Source organism: Mustela nigripes, chromosome 6, assembly GCF_022355385.1.
Source record: "Mustela nigripes isolate SB6536 chromosome 6, MUSNIG.SB6536, whole genome shotgun sequence".
NCBI classification, from domain to species: Eukaryota; Metazoa; Chordata; class Mammalia; order Carnivora; family Mustelidae; genus Mustela; species Mustela nigripes.
In genome coordinates, this window is record NC_081562.1 from 14,492,745 (window position 1) to 14,510,053 (window position 17,309).

Genomic DNA, 17,309 nt, shown 5'->3' on the forward strand with positions numbered 1-17,309 from the left:
ACTAAAATTCCCTTCTCCACTTGCTTTAAACACTAAAGGTTTGGCGTAACCTTCTCCTTCTGAACAACCACCCCATCTCACTCCTACTGCCCACCTCCAACCAGCCCCCACTCCTGTTTCCCAAATTACTCATGTCTCCTACCTGTGGTTCTTTTAACCATTCTCTCCCAGAATTCACTGGGAGGGCAAGAGGACAACGCAGTCACAGAAAAATCAGGCATCAGTGGGCTACAGTCCCCACCACTCCCTACTGTCTTATAGGGAACCCATTTCACTCACTTATATAGCCTCCTGGCTCTTCAGAAATTCCAATCTGGGACCCTAGTCATGAATCACACCTATCTTGCCTTTAAAGCAGGTCTCTAAAGGGCCACTGTTTGGCGACTTTCAGTCATCCTAGCTGGAAATGCTCTACTGAAGAGGGAAGCCCTACGTTTTCCATCGTGCACTTACTCATAATTTTATTCTGCCCTCTTTCTCCTACACAGTAAGCTTTGAGCCTCTCAGGCCTGCCTGTCTTCTCTCAGTGCTAACCCCTGAAATTCTAGTGCGTGGCTTGAAAACGAGGCCCTTTTAATTGCGGGTGAAGGAAAGCTCAGCAAATTCAGGAGGAAAAAAATGTTCCCTCCTCGCCTATAACTACAGGAAAGCAGATTTTATGCTGTGTCATTGAATGGCCCCTGCAAATGCTGGCTCTAAAGAGGGTATCTTGTAAAGGCACCGAGATGTCAGACAGGATTGCTACGGCCTGGGAGTGTAACAAAACGTCAGTCTCTGAAGTCTGTTAATATGATTGGTCTTTGCAATGCGTTGCCCTGATAACAGTTTAATTAACACCTGCTTTCTATAAGGTGGAAATATTCGTGGTTTTGGTACCTTGTACCCAACGGGCATAAAGGAAAACAGACAAGATTTGACTTGGTTACTAACTTTTTTGTTTTAGCAAAAAGTGGTATCGTTTACATTAGCAAGTTATTCAGGACTTCTCACTAATTTTAACTAGTGCACCTCTTCCAAACGTAATGGTTTTGTTAAAGAATCGCATTTTCAGATGCTCCCATCTCTCAAAGGCTTCCCAGTCTTTACAGGAAAAGTTCACAGGAAGTAGGAAAGTCCCCAACCTTCCCTGGAAAAGGCATTCTTTATCTTTCATATTTTATCATTTCCCAGGCAGCGAGGAGAAAGGCCCCTGCAGCAGGAGCCTCGTATATCAGGCTTCAAGGCAGCCAAGCATTGCTTTGCTTTTTTTTTTTCAGACCGATCAGCCAGCTTACGGCAGTCCCAGGATCCTCTGAATGAAATCAGTGCCTGATGAAAGGGTTCTTCTGGAAAATTCCAGAAGCTGGGACTGCTAGGCTGGGGCCAGCCCCATGCCATGTCCAAGCAGAACAAACAGGGATTACTGCTACTCGGATGGGATCTCAGAGTGATCTGTCTCCTCAGCTCGAGTACACTCTGTGTGTGTGTGTGCATGGGAGCACTTGTTTCCTCTCCTCCTCGGTCTGTGCAGAGGGACTCCATTAGAGGAACACTGCTGGCCTGTCACTGTCCCCTGCTTGTTCCTCCTCAGGGAGGAATGGGGACTTCTTAGATGAGAGGGTGAGGACGGGGCTAGGGGGAGAGCTGCCCGCACAGCTCAGCCTTCCTTCAGAATGGGGAAACCACCTGTGCAGAAAGTGCATGGGCCCTGGGTCTGTCTCTCTGTCTATCTCTGTGGGACGAAGTCCTTCAGTTAGAGGGACGAGGTATTGGCCAGTCTCCTGTCCACATTTCCAAGGTGTAGTCTCCAGCTATCCTGTGATCACTGGTACCACGATCTCTACCTGCCGGACTCCTGTATCCATCCTCCGTGCCCTCCAGCACCGCCTAAGATTCTCTAGGGGACTTTGCTACCTCTGTGGGCTCCAACCGCAATGCCACTCACCCAGGCGCGAGGTCTGCTTGCGCTTGATCTCCGTGAGCTTGGGGATGGGGTAGGGCCCGTAGCAGTGGGTGAAGATGACGCACAGCTGCTGGCTGATGACCTCGTTCTGCAGCAAAGAAAGAAAAGTTCATGCTGCTGGGCCCTGCATGGCCTCATCCAAGCTGTCAGCAGGAATGCCTGCCTCCCAGGCGAGAGGGGCCCGAAACTTTTGGCAGGTTCTAAGGCCCCCCACCTCCCCTCCGCCCCCTCCACCAGGCCTCACACCACTCAGTGTGTTTCGCAAGCCCTGCATTTGCTTGCTGTGTTGGACTGTTGTCTGTTTCTGGTCTGTTCACTGGCGAGAGCTTACTTTGTAATTAAATCCTTCTCCCTCGCTCCAATCAGTTACCACCCGTCGGAAAGCAAGTTTCACAGCTCGCAGAGTGGAAAATAAGTTTTTACCCCAATCACACCTTGATCAATACTCTGTAGTGCTAGAAGCAGCGAATTATCCTGAAAGCAGCAGCAGGAAGCCCTTGTGATCCCATGACTGCTCTCCGATACCCAGACACAAATGCTCCTGATTCAGCTTTCTTAGGAATGTGATTTTGGTGCTGAGGCATATCCGGATCCAGGAATGCTCAGCTGAATCACTTGCTCCAAATAAAGGGGGGAAACAAGTCCTGTGGTACAGAGCGACAGCTGCCTCTGATCGCCCAGGGACAAAGGAGCCCGTTTCTCATTGTCCCGTGTTCTTCGTGCTTTTGCCTCTCCCCGCTGGGCCCCGCTGCTGATCATTAATCTGCCTTCATCTGCAGGTGCGTGGGAGGGAAGCCACGAATCATGGCATCTGATGCTTTTTACTGGGTGAAGGGGGTTGAAACCAGGAGCTGAAAATGGGGGTGAGGTAGAAAGGCATTTACAATATATTACGGAAAGTAGGTTACAACACAGTGTGTACTGTGTATTTTTGGAAATAAAACCCTCTACACATATATACTCAGATTGACAGGTACAGAAAACATCTGGAAGAGTAGGGTTGCCCCCTTTGGGTGGGCTCACGATGTTTTCCCTTTTCAGTTTTATCGGCATTTTCTATGACCACGCACAATAAATATTATTTTTGGTTTTTTTTAAAAAGATGGGTTTGGAGCAACTGATGACGTCCGTGGTTTGAGATATTCTTGAACCTCTTTCATCGTGCTCCCGAAGCAGGATACAGCTCGACACATGAAAAGAGAATCGACCGTTTGATTAAAGACACCACGATGCCAGGGGCGTGATCCACACAGGTGCCTACAGGGACGCAATCAATATTGGACAAAGGAATTCTGCTTTCAAAGATGACGTCTTAGGACCAAAAGGTGTTAAACGCTCCTCTTGACATCCACAAAGCGATAGCCTGTCTCATCGCTTCCTGTGGTTTCTCAAAGTGTGGTCCCTGGACCAGCAGCATCAGCATCACCTGGAGTCGTTGGAAATGCAAATTCTCTGGTCCCATTCCAGACCTTCTGACTGAGAAACACTGAAGGCAGGGCCCAGCAATCTTGATTTGAACAAGTGTCCTGGTGATTCTGGGGCTCTCTTGGGTTTGACCTGAGCTACAGCTGTACATTTGCTTCCCCTGGCCTTAAGCCTGTGCCTCAAGATGGGTTCCAGAGACAACCAGCAGCGAAGAGGCCTGGGAGCCTGTCAGAAAGGCAGATGAGCACCCCAGGCCCACTGAGTCAGGATCCATGATACCGAGCTCTGCCCATAATTCCCAGGCACACTAAGGTTTGAGGACTGCCGTGCACTGGGCACAGCTATGGCCCCCCCCCGCCGAGACTGTAGTCCCCGAATCCCTGGCACTGAGAATACCGTGAGATAGCACGCCTGCAAATATGTTCCATTACAGGGCAAAAGGGGCTCCATGAGGGTAATTAAGGTTACTAACTAAGGTTTCAATTGACCTTAAAGTAAGTATATTATTCTGGATTATCCGGGCAGGCCCACTGCAATCACAAGAAGCCCTTAAAATTAGAGGCAGAAGAGGATTCAGAAGGGATGGGGGAGAAGAGGAAGTCAAGGGATTTGAAGCCTGAGAAGGACTTGATGTGCTGTCGCTGGTTTCCAGATGGAAGGGACCCCATGGCAAGCTTGAGTGGGGGAGTGCGGGCAACAGCTCTGCGAGAGAAATGGGACCCCCAGTGGCAGGCAGCAAGGAAGTGGGGCCTTAGTCTTACAACCACCAGGAAGTCAATTCTACCCAAACCTAAATGAGCTTGCAGGTGCATTCTTCCTTGCAGCTTCTGGAAAGGAACACAGCCCTGTGGACACCTTGACTTCAGGTCTCCGTGAGACCCTAAGCAGGGAAGGCAGCGAGATACTGTGTCTGGTTTCTGTGGAAACCACAGAAAAACAAGCAAGTGTCTAACCACCTCGGGTAATGGAATGAAGGAAGATGTACTTCCTGGACTGGGTGGCCTGTGGTCAATGTTGGCAGTGAACACTCAGGTTGAGAGTGTGTGCCCTTAATGTGGTGGGAATGGCACTTGACCTCTGTAGTCCTCTGCTCTAAACCCACAACCTCAGTCTAACAGCAAGAAAAACATCCCCTCTTCCAGGAGAGGGCATCCTTTATGGTATATTTGATTAGGACTCCTCAAAATTTGTCAAGGTCACCAAAAAAACGAGTCTGAGAAGTGGTCTTGGCCAAGAGGAGTCATGTGGTGTTCTGGATGGGATCCTGGAGCAGGAGAAGACGATAGACAAACACTAAGGAAATAGGAATAAAGTATGGAATAATGTCTCAGTGTTGGCTCATTCACTAAAACAAATGTACCACGCCACTGTAAGATGTTAATAACAAGGGAATGTGGGTGAGGGGTTGTGTGGGGACCCCTGTGCTATCTTTTCAATTTTTCTGTAAAGCTAAAGCCATTCTAAAAAATGAAGTCTATTATTGGCGAAATAAACCCCCCTACCCCCTGAGGAAAGAGGATGATTATGATGAAAGTATTAGAAGTTCAGGAGAAAGAGAAAGAGGAAGAGTCAAGGGTCAAAGTGGACACTGGCCATTCCCTGGGCTTTGGTCACATATCCCCTAAAGTTCTCATGAATGTGAACATCACACCATGTGCTAAGCCATGTAGCCATTCACGCGGTAATTCTTTCTTCGACTATTGACTGGGCATCTGCTAAGTGCTGGACACCACGTGAAGGTTGATGGTGATGCTCCCAAGGTCAGGACCCAAAATGCTGCTTTTCTCAAGGCTTTCAGGCCACCTCTCTTTCAGACACCAGCCCCCCGCAAGAGAAAACTCCCCACTCTATCCTTGACTTCCTCTGGGTTTGTTGAGGTGTCTGCTCTGTACCCTTTCCTGTTCCTTTCCTCCAGGTAGAGGGGTTGTTGGTCTCATTCCCTCTAGTTCCCCAGCACCCAAATGAATCACAACCCCAGGAGGGCTCCTCCGAGCAAGAAGGGGTGCTGTAATTAGTATCAGTTAATAGCTTCAGTGGGGAGAGACCCGCTGAGTTAGATGGTCAGTTTGGGGTATCTGTTGGGTTTGGTTAACTCTGGCCTTCAACTGGAAGGCAGCAGAACGGAGGTGTGGGTAGGTGGGGTAGGTGTGCTGGGAAGATACTTATACTCTCCTCTGAGTTGTACATTTAAGAGAAGTACTTTTAGGTGAAGGCGTAGGCTGGATGGGTGGACATCTGGCTGAGCTGAGTACATGGCACCTGGTTAGCGGTGGTTACTGGTATGCTGCTAGGGACCAGCCATTCAGGTCTCTCATGGAAAATGCTGGGTGTGCACATGGTGTGAACTTGGGACTTGAGGATTCAGAACCATGTGGCTCCATAGAATGAAAGGGGAGTGAAGTGAAGTTCTTAATGTCACGGTTGGTAGGCAATGCCTGAGGGGGGCACCTGTGAATTTGGGGATGACATCTTTCCTCTCTTAGACCCTCACTTCTCTCCTAAGAAGACACCCAAACATTTTCTTTTCTTCAGAAAGGAATGCTGGGATTGATCCCCAAGTGCCTTTTTAGGGGAATTAGGCAGGGGTTCTACACAGTGGTAAAAACATGGGGCAGTGGGGCCAGATGGGGTTGGGTGCCAATTCTGGCTCCTCGTTCACTAGCTCTGTGACCTTAGGAAAGTTACTCAGCTTTTCCGGGTCTTGGCATCCTCTTCCAAAGTGGATTAAAAATATATGCTTGCTGAGGTTGGTAGGAGAACTAAAAAGGATCAGATCACAGCGTACCATTAGACTGAACCAAAGGAAAGTGCCGAGATTTGACCATTTTTGTAACCCCTCAAACGAACAGCAATTTCCTACAATTCAAACCAATCTCTCTTTTTCTAGATTCTAAAATGTCATACAATTATTGGCAGCTTTTAGGGAGTGAAAAAAAAAAAAAAAGACCTCACTGCATTAAATACACACATCCGTTTTCAAAGACCTATTTCAAATTGTGAAATGCTAAAAGGTGAAAAAAGCCACATCTCAAAATCAGGAGATGCTGGAAATACTGTTACTTTCAGGGGGACAATGGCAGTGAGTTCTCTGCCTCAGTCCATTGTCAACAGTGGTTTGTCCCTAGACGGGCCCTCCTTTGTGGGATGTGCTGGACTGACCTGTAAGCAATGGTCCTCTCTCTGCTCGAACACACCCGGAAAAAGTATGGGAAGGGCACCAAAGAGATGGGAGGGCCCCGGAGTTCCCTGAGGTCAGCCAGAGTCCCATGTCTGTCACTGGAATTGTGTAAAAAATGAAATCGAACACACAATAAAGTGCTTTTAAATAGTCACCTGTGTATTCTGATATGTCCCCTCTATTCATGGCAAGTGATGCAGACTTTCTGTTTATGGTAGTACTTTAACATTTCCTTTCTAAATGCATTTAACAGATGATAAGTTGATGTAAAGGAAAATATCAAACAAATAATAACCCGTGACAGTATCTTTTAGTAATAAAAGGGAAATCAGACATTCTCAGATGAAGGAAAACTTAGAGAATGTGTGACCAGGAGAATTCCCCTAGAAGAATGGTTAAAGAAATTTCCCTAAATTGAAAGGAAGGGATAAAACAGTAAGCTTGGAACTCAGGAAGGAAGAAAGAACATGGTAAACAAGAATATGGGTAAGCATAATAGGCTTCTTTCTCCTCTTGAGTTTCCTAATTACATTTGATTGTTGGTACAAAAATTGTAACACTGTTTGATGTGGCTTTAAATGCGGGTAGAGGAAATATTTAAAGACGATTATGTCATAAGTGGGGGAGGGTAAATGGGCATAAAGGGAGGCAAGGTTCTTTATTTCACTTGAACTAGTAAAAAGATGGTGCCAGTAGAATGTGCTGTTACATATATATAATGGAATACTGCAAGCAACCACTAGAAAAGCGATATGAGACTATACAAAAGCTATCAAAAAAATTACAGACAAATAAAAATGGAATTCAAATATATGTTCAAGTAGCCCACAGGAAGGCAGGGAAAAGAAAACCTAAGGCAGAGAAACCAAACAGAAAACAAAAAATAAGATGGCAGACGTAAGCCCTAAAATATCAAAAAATATAAATGGTCTAAATATACCAATTAAAAGACAGAGATTGGCAGAATGGATGAAGAGCTCAACTATATGTTGTTTACAGGAAATCACTTTTTAAAAAATTTTTTGTTTTTTATTAACATATAATGTATTTTTAGCCCCAGGGGAAGAAATCATTTTAAATATAATGAAAAAGGTAGGTTGAAAGTAAGAGGGTAAAAAAAAATTATGCAAACCTTAATCAAAAAGAAGCAGGAGTGGCTATATTATTATCAGATAAAGTGGATTTCAGAGCAAAGAAAATGAACAGAAGCAGGGAGGAGCATTATTTAATGATAAAAGGGTTAATTCACCAAGAAGATATTGCAGCCCTAAATGTGTAGGCGCCCAACAACAGAGCTTATATGTGTCTTCTATGTGATTCTGAGAGAACTGATAGGAGAAACAGACAAATCCACAATTATAGTTGAAGACTTCAATACCCCTATCTGAACTGATAGCACAGGGAGAGAATCTGTAGGCTACGAAGACTCAACATCACCATCAACCAACAGAATTTTCCTGATGCTTATAGAACACTCCACTTGACCATAGCAGAAAACAGTGTTTTCAAGTGTCAATGGAAGATATCACGATAGACAATATGTAGGGCCATAAAGCCAAACTCAAAAACTTAAAATGATCAAGTAATACAGAAGGTACTCTCTGACCCCAGTGGAGTCAAACTAGAAATCAATAACAGATAATAAGAAAATCTCCAAACATTTGGAAACAATCTGTAAGTCCAAAAAAAAAAAAAAAAAAAAAAAAAGAAAGTTCCAGGGGGAAATAAAAAAATAACACTGAACTGAATGAAAAATGAAAATAACATCAAAATTTACGGTACACAGCCAGAGCAGTGTGGAGAAGGATATACACGGTATAAAATGCATATATAAGAGAAAAAGTCTCAAATCAGTAATCTAAGTTCCTATTCGAGAACCTGGAAAAAGAAAAGCAAAATAAACCTAAAGCAAGCAAATAATAAAGGTAAGAGCAACAATCGATGGAGGTTAAAATAGAAAAATAGTAGAGAAAATAATGAAACACAGAGTGAATTCTTAGAAAAGACTGTCAAAGGAAAAAAAAAAGAACACATATTAACAGAATCAGGAATGAAACAAGGGCTAGCACAACAGACTACAGACGTCATAAGATAAGACGGGGGATTACGACGAACAACTCTACCCACATAAATCTGTCAACGCAGATGAAATGAACCAATTCCTCCCCAAAAAAGTACCCTAATGCATCCAATATTAAAGAGATCACCTGAATAGCTGTATAGCTATTAAAGAAATTGAATTCATAGTTGAAAAAAACTCTCCCCCAAAGAAATCTTCAGGGTCAGATTGAAAAGGAAGAAATACAACTATCTTTATTTGCAGATGACATGATTATCTAAGGAGAAAATCCCAGTAGATCTACAAAAAATTCCTAGAATAAACGAATCCAGCAAGGTTGGAGAATACGAGATAAACATAGAGAAATCAATTGTATTTCTTTGTCCTAGCAATGAACACATGGACAAAAAATAAAAATATATACAATTGCTCAAAAAAGGGAGAAATACATTTAGACAAATCTAACAAAACACGACTTGTATGCTGCAAACTCCACAGTATTGATGAAAGAGATCAAAGACGATTGGGACGCCTGGGTGGCTCAGTTAAGTGGTGACTCTTGATAGCGGCTCAAGTCATGGTCTCAGGGTCGTGAGATGGAGCATTGCGTTGGGTTCCCCGCTCAGCAGGGAGTCTGCTTTAGGATTCTGCCTCATCCTCTGCCCCTCTCTCTGCTCTCCCCCCCTCAAATAAATAAATAAATCTCAGAAATCAAAGACAATCTAAGTACATGAAGAAATACAATTCATACACTGAAAGATTTAATATAGCAAAGAGGTCAATTCTCACTGTATTGACCTAGAGGTTGAACGCAATGCCCATCCAAATTTCCGCAGGATATGGTTGTTGTTTGATACAGTAAGTTTATTTTAAAATTTATATGGAGGGGCGCCTGGCTGGCTCAGTCAACGTAACATGTGACCTTTTATCTTCAGGTCGTGAATTCTGGATCCAGAATTTTAATTGGAAAAAAAAAAAAACAACCAAACCCAAAATTGATATGGAAAGCCAAAGAACATGGCTACCATCATTTTTAAAAAGAAGAATAAAAAAATTAAAAAAAAAGAAATAGAAAATAGAAAGAGTAAGTCTACCTAACTTCCAAATTTATTTTACAGCTACACTAATCAAGACGATATGGTTAATGGTGGAGGGACAGACACACAGATCAGTAGAGCAGAGTGGAGACCCCAGAAAGAGACCCACACGAATATGCCCAACTTGCTTTTGACAAACGTGTGAAAGTTATTCAATGAAGGAGAGACAACCTGTCCAACAAGGGAAGCTAAGATACCATCCCTAGGCAAACCAACAAAAACACAAAAACCAAAAACCTTGATGAAAGTCCCACACCTCATACAAAAATGAATGCAAAACGACCCAGTCGAAAACATAAAACTAAAATTTCTAGGAAAAAATATGGGGAAATATTCATGATTTAGGGCAAGGCAAGGAGTTCTATTACTTGATGCCCAAAGTGTAATCTCCATAAAAAAACCCCACTGATCCATTAGATTTCCTCAAAATTAAAAGCTTTTGCTCTGTGAAAGACCCTGTCAAAAGGATTAAAAAAAAAAAAAAAAAAGCTACCGAATGTGACAAAATAGGTGCAGACCACCTATCTGACAAAAGATCTGTCTCACTCAAAATCAACAGCTAAAAAGCAGACAACTTAATTAGAACACAGGCAAAGACACAAAGAGACATTTCACAGAAGAAGAGGATGTACAGATGGCAAATAAGCACATGAAAATATGTTCAGCACCGCGAGCCATTTAGGGAAATGGAAATTAAAGCCACGAGATGTCACTTGCACATCTATCAGAATGGCGAAAATAAAAAAAGAGCAGTAATGGCAAACTGCGAGGATGTACAGAAATGGGCTCATTCCTACTTTGCTGGTGGGAATGTCAAACGGTACAGCCACTCTCCAAAACAGTTCAGCACTTTGTTTAAAAACAAATCACACAGGGGCGCCTGAGTGGCTCAGTGGCTTAAAGCCTCTGCCTTCAGCTCAGGTCATGATCCCAGGGTCCTGGAATCATGCCCCACATCGGGCTCTCTGCTCAGCATGGGGCCTGTACCCACCCACTGCCCCCCACCGCCGCCCGCCTGCCTCTCTGCTTACTTGTGATCTCTGTCTGTCAAATAAATAAATAAAATCTTTAAACAAAACAAAACAAACAAAAAACCCCAAATCACACAGCTAGCGCCATACAACCCAGCAATCACACTCCTGGACGTTTATCCCAGAGAGAGGAAGACATACATTTGGATGAAACCTTGTGCATGAATGTTTAGAACAGCTATATTTGTAACAGCTTGAAACTGGAAACAATTCAGCTGTCCTTGACCTTTGGTGGGTGAGTGGGCACGCAAACTGTGGTATGTCTGTGCTACAGGGCACTGCTCAGCAATGACAAGAAACAAACTATGAATACATCCAACAACCCAAAGAATCTTCTGAGAATTGTGTTGAGTGAGAAAATCTCATTCTAAAAAGTCCTATACCGTATGATTCCACCAAAATTACATTCTTCTTCTTCTTCTTCTTTTTTTTTTTTTGGAAAAGATTTAATTATTTATTTGAGGTGGGGCTCAGTCTCATGACGCTGAGATTATGACCTGAGCCAACACCAAGAGTCGGATGCTTAACTGACCGCGCCACCCCAGCACCCCCAAAATTACATCCTTGAAATAAAATTAGAGAAATGGAGACCAGATTAGATGTTGCCAGGGGGTAAGAATGGGGTGGCGGCTGAAGGGAAATGGGTTTGGGCTGAGAGTACAACATGAGGGAATCCTGCGGGGGATGGAGATTTCTCTGTGTGTTGGCTGTATCACATCAATCTCGTGGTTGTGGTTTTTTACCATAGCCTAGTAAGATACTGCCAGTAGGGGAAACCGAGCAAAGGCTATATAGTAGTATATAAATTGCATGTGAATCTATAATCTCTAAATCAAAAGCTTAAAAAACTAAGATGTTTCAATTAAAAATTGAGAAAAAATAAAACTGCGTACAAATCACAAGAAAAAAACCCCCCACAGATAAGGTCTTGTCTCTGAAACCTCCAGCGGTGATCTAGTCACCGTGTGTGGAAGGACACTACACTTTCCACCATGGAGAATGACTCGTGCAATCTGATTTTTTCCTCTGATTCTTATTTGTCCCCTGCATCAGTCACCGTGCTCTTTTTCTTGTCACCTCAATACACCAAGCACGTTCCTGTTAAGAGCCTCAGCTCCCCACTTGGAATGCTTTTGCCCCCCCAGACCTCTGCACAGCTGGAGCTTTTTCCTCACTTCAGTGGTCGTTCAAACGCTACCTTCTCAGGGAGACCTTCCTTATGCCTTGTCCACATTATGCCTTGCCTGATGACTCCCCCCTGCAGACACTGTATCACTGTATCCTGTATCACTGTTTCCTTGCTTACCAGGTGTCTGCCCCTCCCCTGGACAGAGCAAACCCCAGGAGAAAGAATGTGTCTGTCCCATCACCACTGCGGCATAGTCAGACCTGGTGACTGTGGAATGATTCAATGCCCTGGGGAGTTACGTGTGGGAGAAATGGACCAGGAACTTTCTTTAAACAGAAATGGCTATATTGTTCTGTTCCTGGAAAATCTAGAGACGCTGAATTCCTTTGAAGGTAAAATTTAGAAGAGGGAGAAAAAAATAAATCCAACATACACACACCTGCAACCAGATTTCAAGTAATGTATGAATGAGCTCAAGGCAAAGATGGGAAGGCATATGCTTTACTTTATAGGACAGCTGTATTTCTGTGAGTTGACCAGAAAGTGAATTTATTTCTGGGATTTCTATCTCCTTATCCACTGTTTATTATCCATCTGATAAAACCAGATACCTGTCCACACAGAACAACAGATGTGATGTGAACAGGACTCCTTTAACGAAGGAGAAGGAACAATGCCGGCTGGTTGTGTGATGTGTGGCTACCATCATCCTCCAATAGGTCGCAGGGGAGGGCAAGCTTTGTAGAGCTATCTCAACTCTTTTTCTGCCCCCATCTTTCTCCAGTCTTCTTTTGACCATAAGGACATCACTCATGTTCTGGGAATGCTTGGCCTCACAGCATAGCCATGGGAAATCAATCACCTCTTTCCTTCTACTGCCAATATACATAATGTGTAATACCCCACTTCACCAGTAGGGGTTGCCATTGAACCCCTATAAGAGCAAACCCAACTCGTCCTGAGTGCGCCATCCTTCCCAAGTGGTCTGCTCCTTACAATTTGTTGCTCCTGCCTCATGCCTGGGTCCCTCCACCCTTGAAGATCACTATGGCTGATGGGGAGCAGCCTCTAGTCCACATCTCCTGGCAAAGGTTCCTCCCTTCTTCCCCACAGCCCCGCCCCAGCCATCAGCTGTCCTTTAGCGGGTAGTAGCTGAGTGGGGCATAAGGGGTCTGCTAGGGTGTAGTAATGTTCTCTTTCTTGGGTTAGGTGCTGACCACACAGGTCTATTTCACTAACATGAAAACTCACTAGGATCTATAGTGACGATCTGAGCACTTTTCTGTATGTATGTCACACTCCAAAACTCCAGCTTACTTGAACTTACTTTAAAAACCTATGGATTAGGTTTACTTAATATACAGGATGCCTCAGTAATTTCTGGAATTCCTACTATAGCCTAAAAATGGAACAAACAAAGACCAAGAAACCAAAAACAAGTTAGAACTTCTAACTCTGGGGCGCCTAGTGGGGGCTCAGTCATTAAGCATCTGCCTTTGGGTCAGGTCATGATCCTGAGGTCCTGAGATCAAGCCCCACACTGGGCTCCTTGCTTGGTGGGAAGCCTGCTTCTCCCTCTCCCACTCCCCCTGCTTGTGTTCCCTCTCTTGCTGTGTCTCTCTCTGTCCAAAAAAAAAACAAAAACAAAAAAAACAAAACAAAAAAACAACTTAGGAACAACAAAACAAAACAAAACAAACAAAAAAACCTCTAACCCTGGGAACAGATTTAGGAATGTTTTCCACTGAAGTGGCTTCTTAGGTAATTGCTAAGGTGAAAGTGCACTTCATTCATTCATTCATTCATTCATTCATTCAAAGTTGGCAGGCTGAAGAGTGACGGGCAGGGAGGGTTTGGTTTTGGATGCTTCCATCAGGTTTTGCTCTCTGTGGAATCGCTGTGGCTTGTTATGCTGGCACTCCTGCTCCCGCTTTGGGTCCTGGTGGGGCTTCCATTAGGTGCAAATCCAGCCCAGAGGGGGCCCTGAGACTCCGGACTGAGGCTAGGCTGCTGATGAGAGTATCTCATGAGAGCTGCTCTGGACCCCAAGCCAGGGGCTCCGCAGCGGCTCGAAGAGCAGACGGGCCTCGTTGCTGCCACTCTGCTGCTGGGCCAACCCTGCCATCCTGAGAAAGGAGCTCTCTGTGCCCCTCTCACTCTTTGGACAGCCTGTTGGCCCAGCCTGGCAAGAGGAACCCATGCTGCCCTTTAGGTTCAGAGGCCCATTCCTCCTGAGACTTCAGGGGCCTCACTGTCCTAGAGGGAACCTCAGAGTTCTAGAAAGTGTGTTCTGGAGCAAAGGGGTAAGAGGCTGGTGCTAGAGCCAGGCTGCCTGGGTTCAAGCCCAGCTCTGCCACTTAACTGTGTGACCTTAGGCAAGTGATCACCTGCTCTGTGTCTCAGTTACCCACCTATTAAATGCAAATAAGAACATTACCTCCTTCCAAGGTTGTTTGTGAAGATTGAGTTAATCCTTATATATAGTAAATATATAATATATATAATATATATATTTTTCTATAGTAAGTATACATTATTTACTATAAACAAAACATTTATAAATATATATCATCTTCTATAGTAAATATAAAATATATATTTTAGCTTAAAAAATCCTCATTTGTGTCTTGAGACAGTTCATTATAAAAGGGTTCCAAGGTCAAATGAGTTTGGGAAACACCTGATTGCCTTTGTGAATTAGAGTATTCGAGACTCTGCAGGAGAGAAATTGGAGTAACCCAATGTTAGCCTGCAGAAAGAGCTCACGGCCAAGAGTCTAGCCTGTTCTCAGGTCAGTATTTGTGGCTGGTTGGTACGTGCGCTGCAGTGGGGTGTTAAAGATTCTGAGGGGATGGTTTCTACAGAGCTCCCTCTGGGAAACAGTGTTGCATCCTCTCGTGAGGCCGTCTTTATGGCAGAGTCACTTGCAAAGCCCGCACTAAGTTGCAGGGACAGTTTGAAGGGCGTTGAATTTTGTTATCTTCACAACCACCCTAAGAGGTTAATATAATGATTATTATTTAATAATGATAATAATAATAATTATTAATTATGATTAATATATTATAATAATACCTTATTATCAGGGAGGGACACTGAGGCAGCTGGAAGTTAAGTAACTTGAGTGGGGTCACAAGGCTGGGAGGTGGCATAGCGAGGCTTGAATCCCCGTAGTCTGGCTCCAGAGTCCACGCTCGGAACCGCTGTGCTATATAGGCCCTTGGGGCCTGCTCAGAAGCTCCAGGGTGTGTGGAAACTAACAAACTCTTCAGAGTGTCTCAGGCAGACTGGCCATGCCTGGTGCTTCCGTGGCCTCGGTGGTGGGGCAGCGGTCACAGTCTCCCACTGCACTTGGCTCTCCCCCCGAGTGGATGGCTGGGGGATGGGCCCATCTCTGCTGTCTGTCCTCAGAGCTCTCCAGTGACACACACAGTAAACCCACAGGCCTGCTGGCTAGGACCAGACATCTATGTGGTAGCGCCAAACAAGTGACCCCGAAGACATTTTTAAGAATTGATCTCCTAATGGCCTAAGGGCTGGACTGATGTTTTAATGGGGTTGCAGCATTTCCCTGTTGCAGGAATTAGGAGGCCCCTGAGGAAGGGGTGATACTCATCTGATCCTCTGTACCCAAATAGCTTTCTCCAGGGCCTGGCTTTGCAGGATTCTTGGCAGGGTCCGTATCCCGTTGACCCAAGGAGCTGTATCATTTCCCTCTTCCCGTTGAATTCCCATCTGCCCGTCCAGGCCTGCTCATGTCTCTGCACCTCCGCTGACACCTTCCCTGACCGACTCACACCTCTCAGAGCCCGTGACACCCACTGTACACTGTTTCATAAACTCAGAGGGCCTTGGGCCACATGCGAAAGCACCCAGCTTTCGTGTTAATTCCCTGAGATAGAAGGTATCTCTCTACTCTGTCCTGTGTGCCCAAACGACAGCACAAGTAGCTGGAGCAGCTGGGTGTTTGAGCCACCAGTGGCCATGACCGCGGGATTCGTACGCAAAGGGCAGGACCAGGCCAAGGGACTGGCGAGGTCGTGAACCTCCCGCCTGGTTCTCTGCCACCGACGAACCGCAAGGGCGTTAACCTTCTCCTACCTTGCTCGCTTTCAAGATCTCAAACATCAGGGGCAGGCCTTGGGTAACGAGCTCCTCTGTGTACTCTTCCTCCTGAATGGTCTTGAACTCCTTCAGCAGGCACTGGATGAGAGGCCTGCGGTGCTGCTGGAAGGCGATCCGCAAAGACTCCAGCCACGTGTGCAGCGTCCACGGGACCCCTGGGAGGGGAAGGGGAGGGCCCGGAGGGGAGGAGAGGAAAGACAGAAAACAACCACAACAGAAGGTGTGTTTTTATCTGCAAGCGGGCCTTTCCCCAGGACAGCACCAAATGACGAGACCAAGACAAGAGCCGGACGTGGGGTGAACAGCGCCAGTGTTGCTTTTTTTCCCTGAAGACGTGTGGATGTTGAAATTGAAGCTCATAATTCAGGTCCCTTAGCTCTGGGTGTCCAGCTGCGCACGCCGTCCACAGTACGAGGAGCTGCATTCTACCAGATCTAACCGTCATGTAGAACATGGACGTGTCACGTGCTGCTTACACCTTCTCCCTACTTCTGGGTCCTGACTCCGTCTACCTCTACCCCTTCTGCCTTCTGGGGGGCGGGGGAACGGAGGCTCAGGGAGGATGGGTCTTGCCCAGGAGCTGGTGACAGAGCTCAGAGCTGGTGACACTCATCGCTGGACTTGACCCTCTACTGCTCCCTCCAGGACAGCCATGGGATGTCAGAGAGAGACCCTGGAGGATACCCCTGCCTGCTGCCGCTCTGCACGAGAGACAGCTTTGCCATCTGTGGGTGCTTCATCAGGCCTCCCTCCCGGAACGGAAACCGCTTGGGCAGCTGCGAGGCACCGAGGCAGAGCGCATCTCCCTACTGCTTCCCAAGAGCGGGCCGTTCGGAGTCCGGAGTGTCATTGTCCTGCTACAGAGGCTCACGGGGCAGTGGCATCTGTGTCCCATGTACTAAACAGTCACTCTAAAGGAGAGGCCCACGTCCAGAAGGGCGGCGGTGGGGGGGGGGGACTTTCCTCAGCTCCTCTGCCCCCCTCTACCTGCCACACTCGTTCTGTTGAAGGCCCACGCTGGGCCCAGACACGGAGGGGAGGGCTGGCCCGGTCCCTGGACACACGGAGGGGCTGGATCCGAGCTAGCTCACTCAGGAGGAGCCACCCCTGCCTTGCTTTCCCCCAGGGCGGCTTTGCACCCGGAGCTCAGGCCTTCCTGGCAGGTCTCCCGGCCCCTGCTTCATGGACCTGGTTCTCTAAGGCAGTGATTCACCAACCACTGGGAACCACCTGGGATGATTGTTAAACATAAAGATTTCCGGCCTTTATCCATCCAGACCCTCGACAGCAGAGCCTCTGGGTGTAGGGCCTGGCAATCTGTAT

At 46.0% G+C, this 17,309-nt stretch overlaps 1 protein-coding gene across 4 annotated transcripts in view; it reads right to left on the minus strand.

The window, feature by feature from the left end:
- ABTB3 (ankyrin repeat and BTB domain containing 3) overlaps positions 1–17,309 on the minus strand; it is a 290,432-nt gene that overhangs the window by 22,796 nt on the left and 250,327 nt on the right. For all 4 annotated transcript variants that reach the window (XM_059402170.1, XM_059402169.1, XM_059402171.1 and 1 more), the window contains 2 exons: positions 15,963–16,141; positions 1,925–2,030 (listed from right to left, as the gene is read on the minus strand). In XM_059402170.1, coding sequence (XP_059258153.1) covers positions 1,925–2,030; positions 15,963–16,141 — 285 coding nt within the window. The remainder of the gene's footprint in view (positions 1–1,924; positions 2,031–15,962; positions 16,142–17,309) is intronic.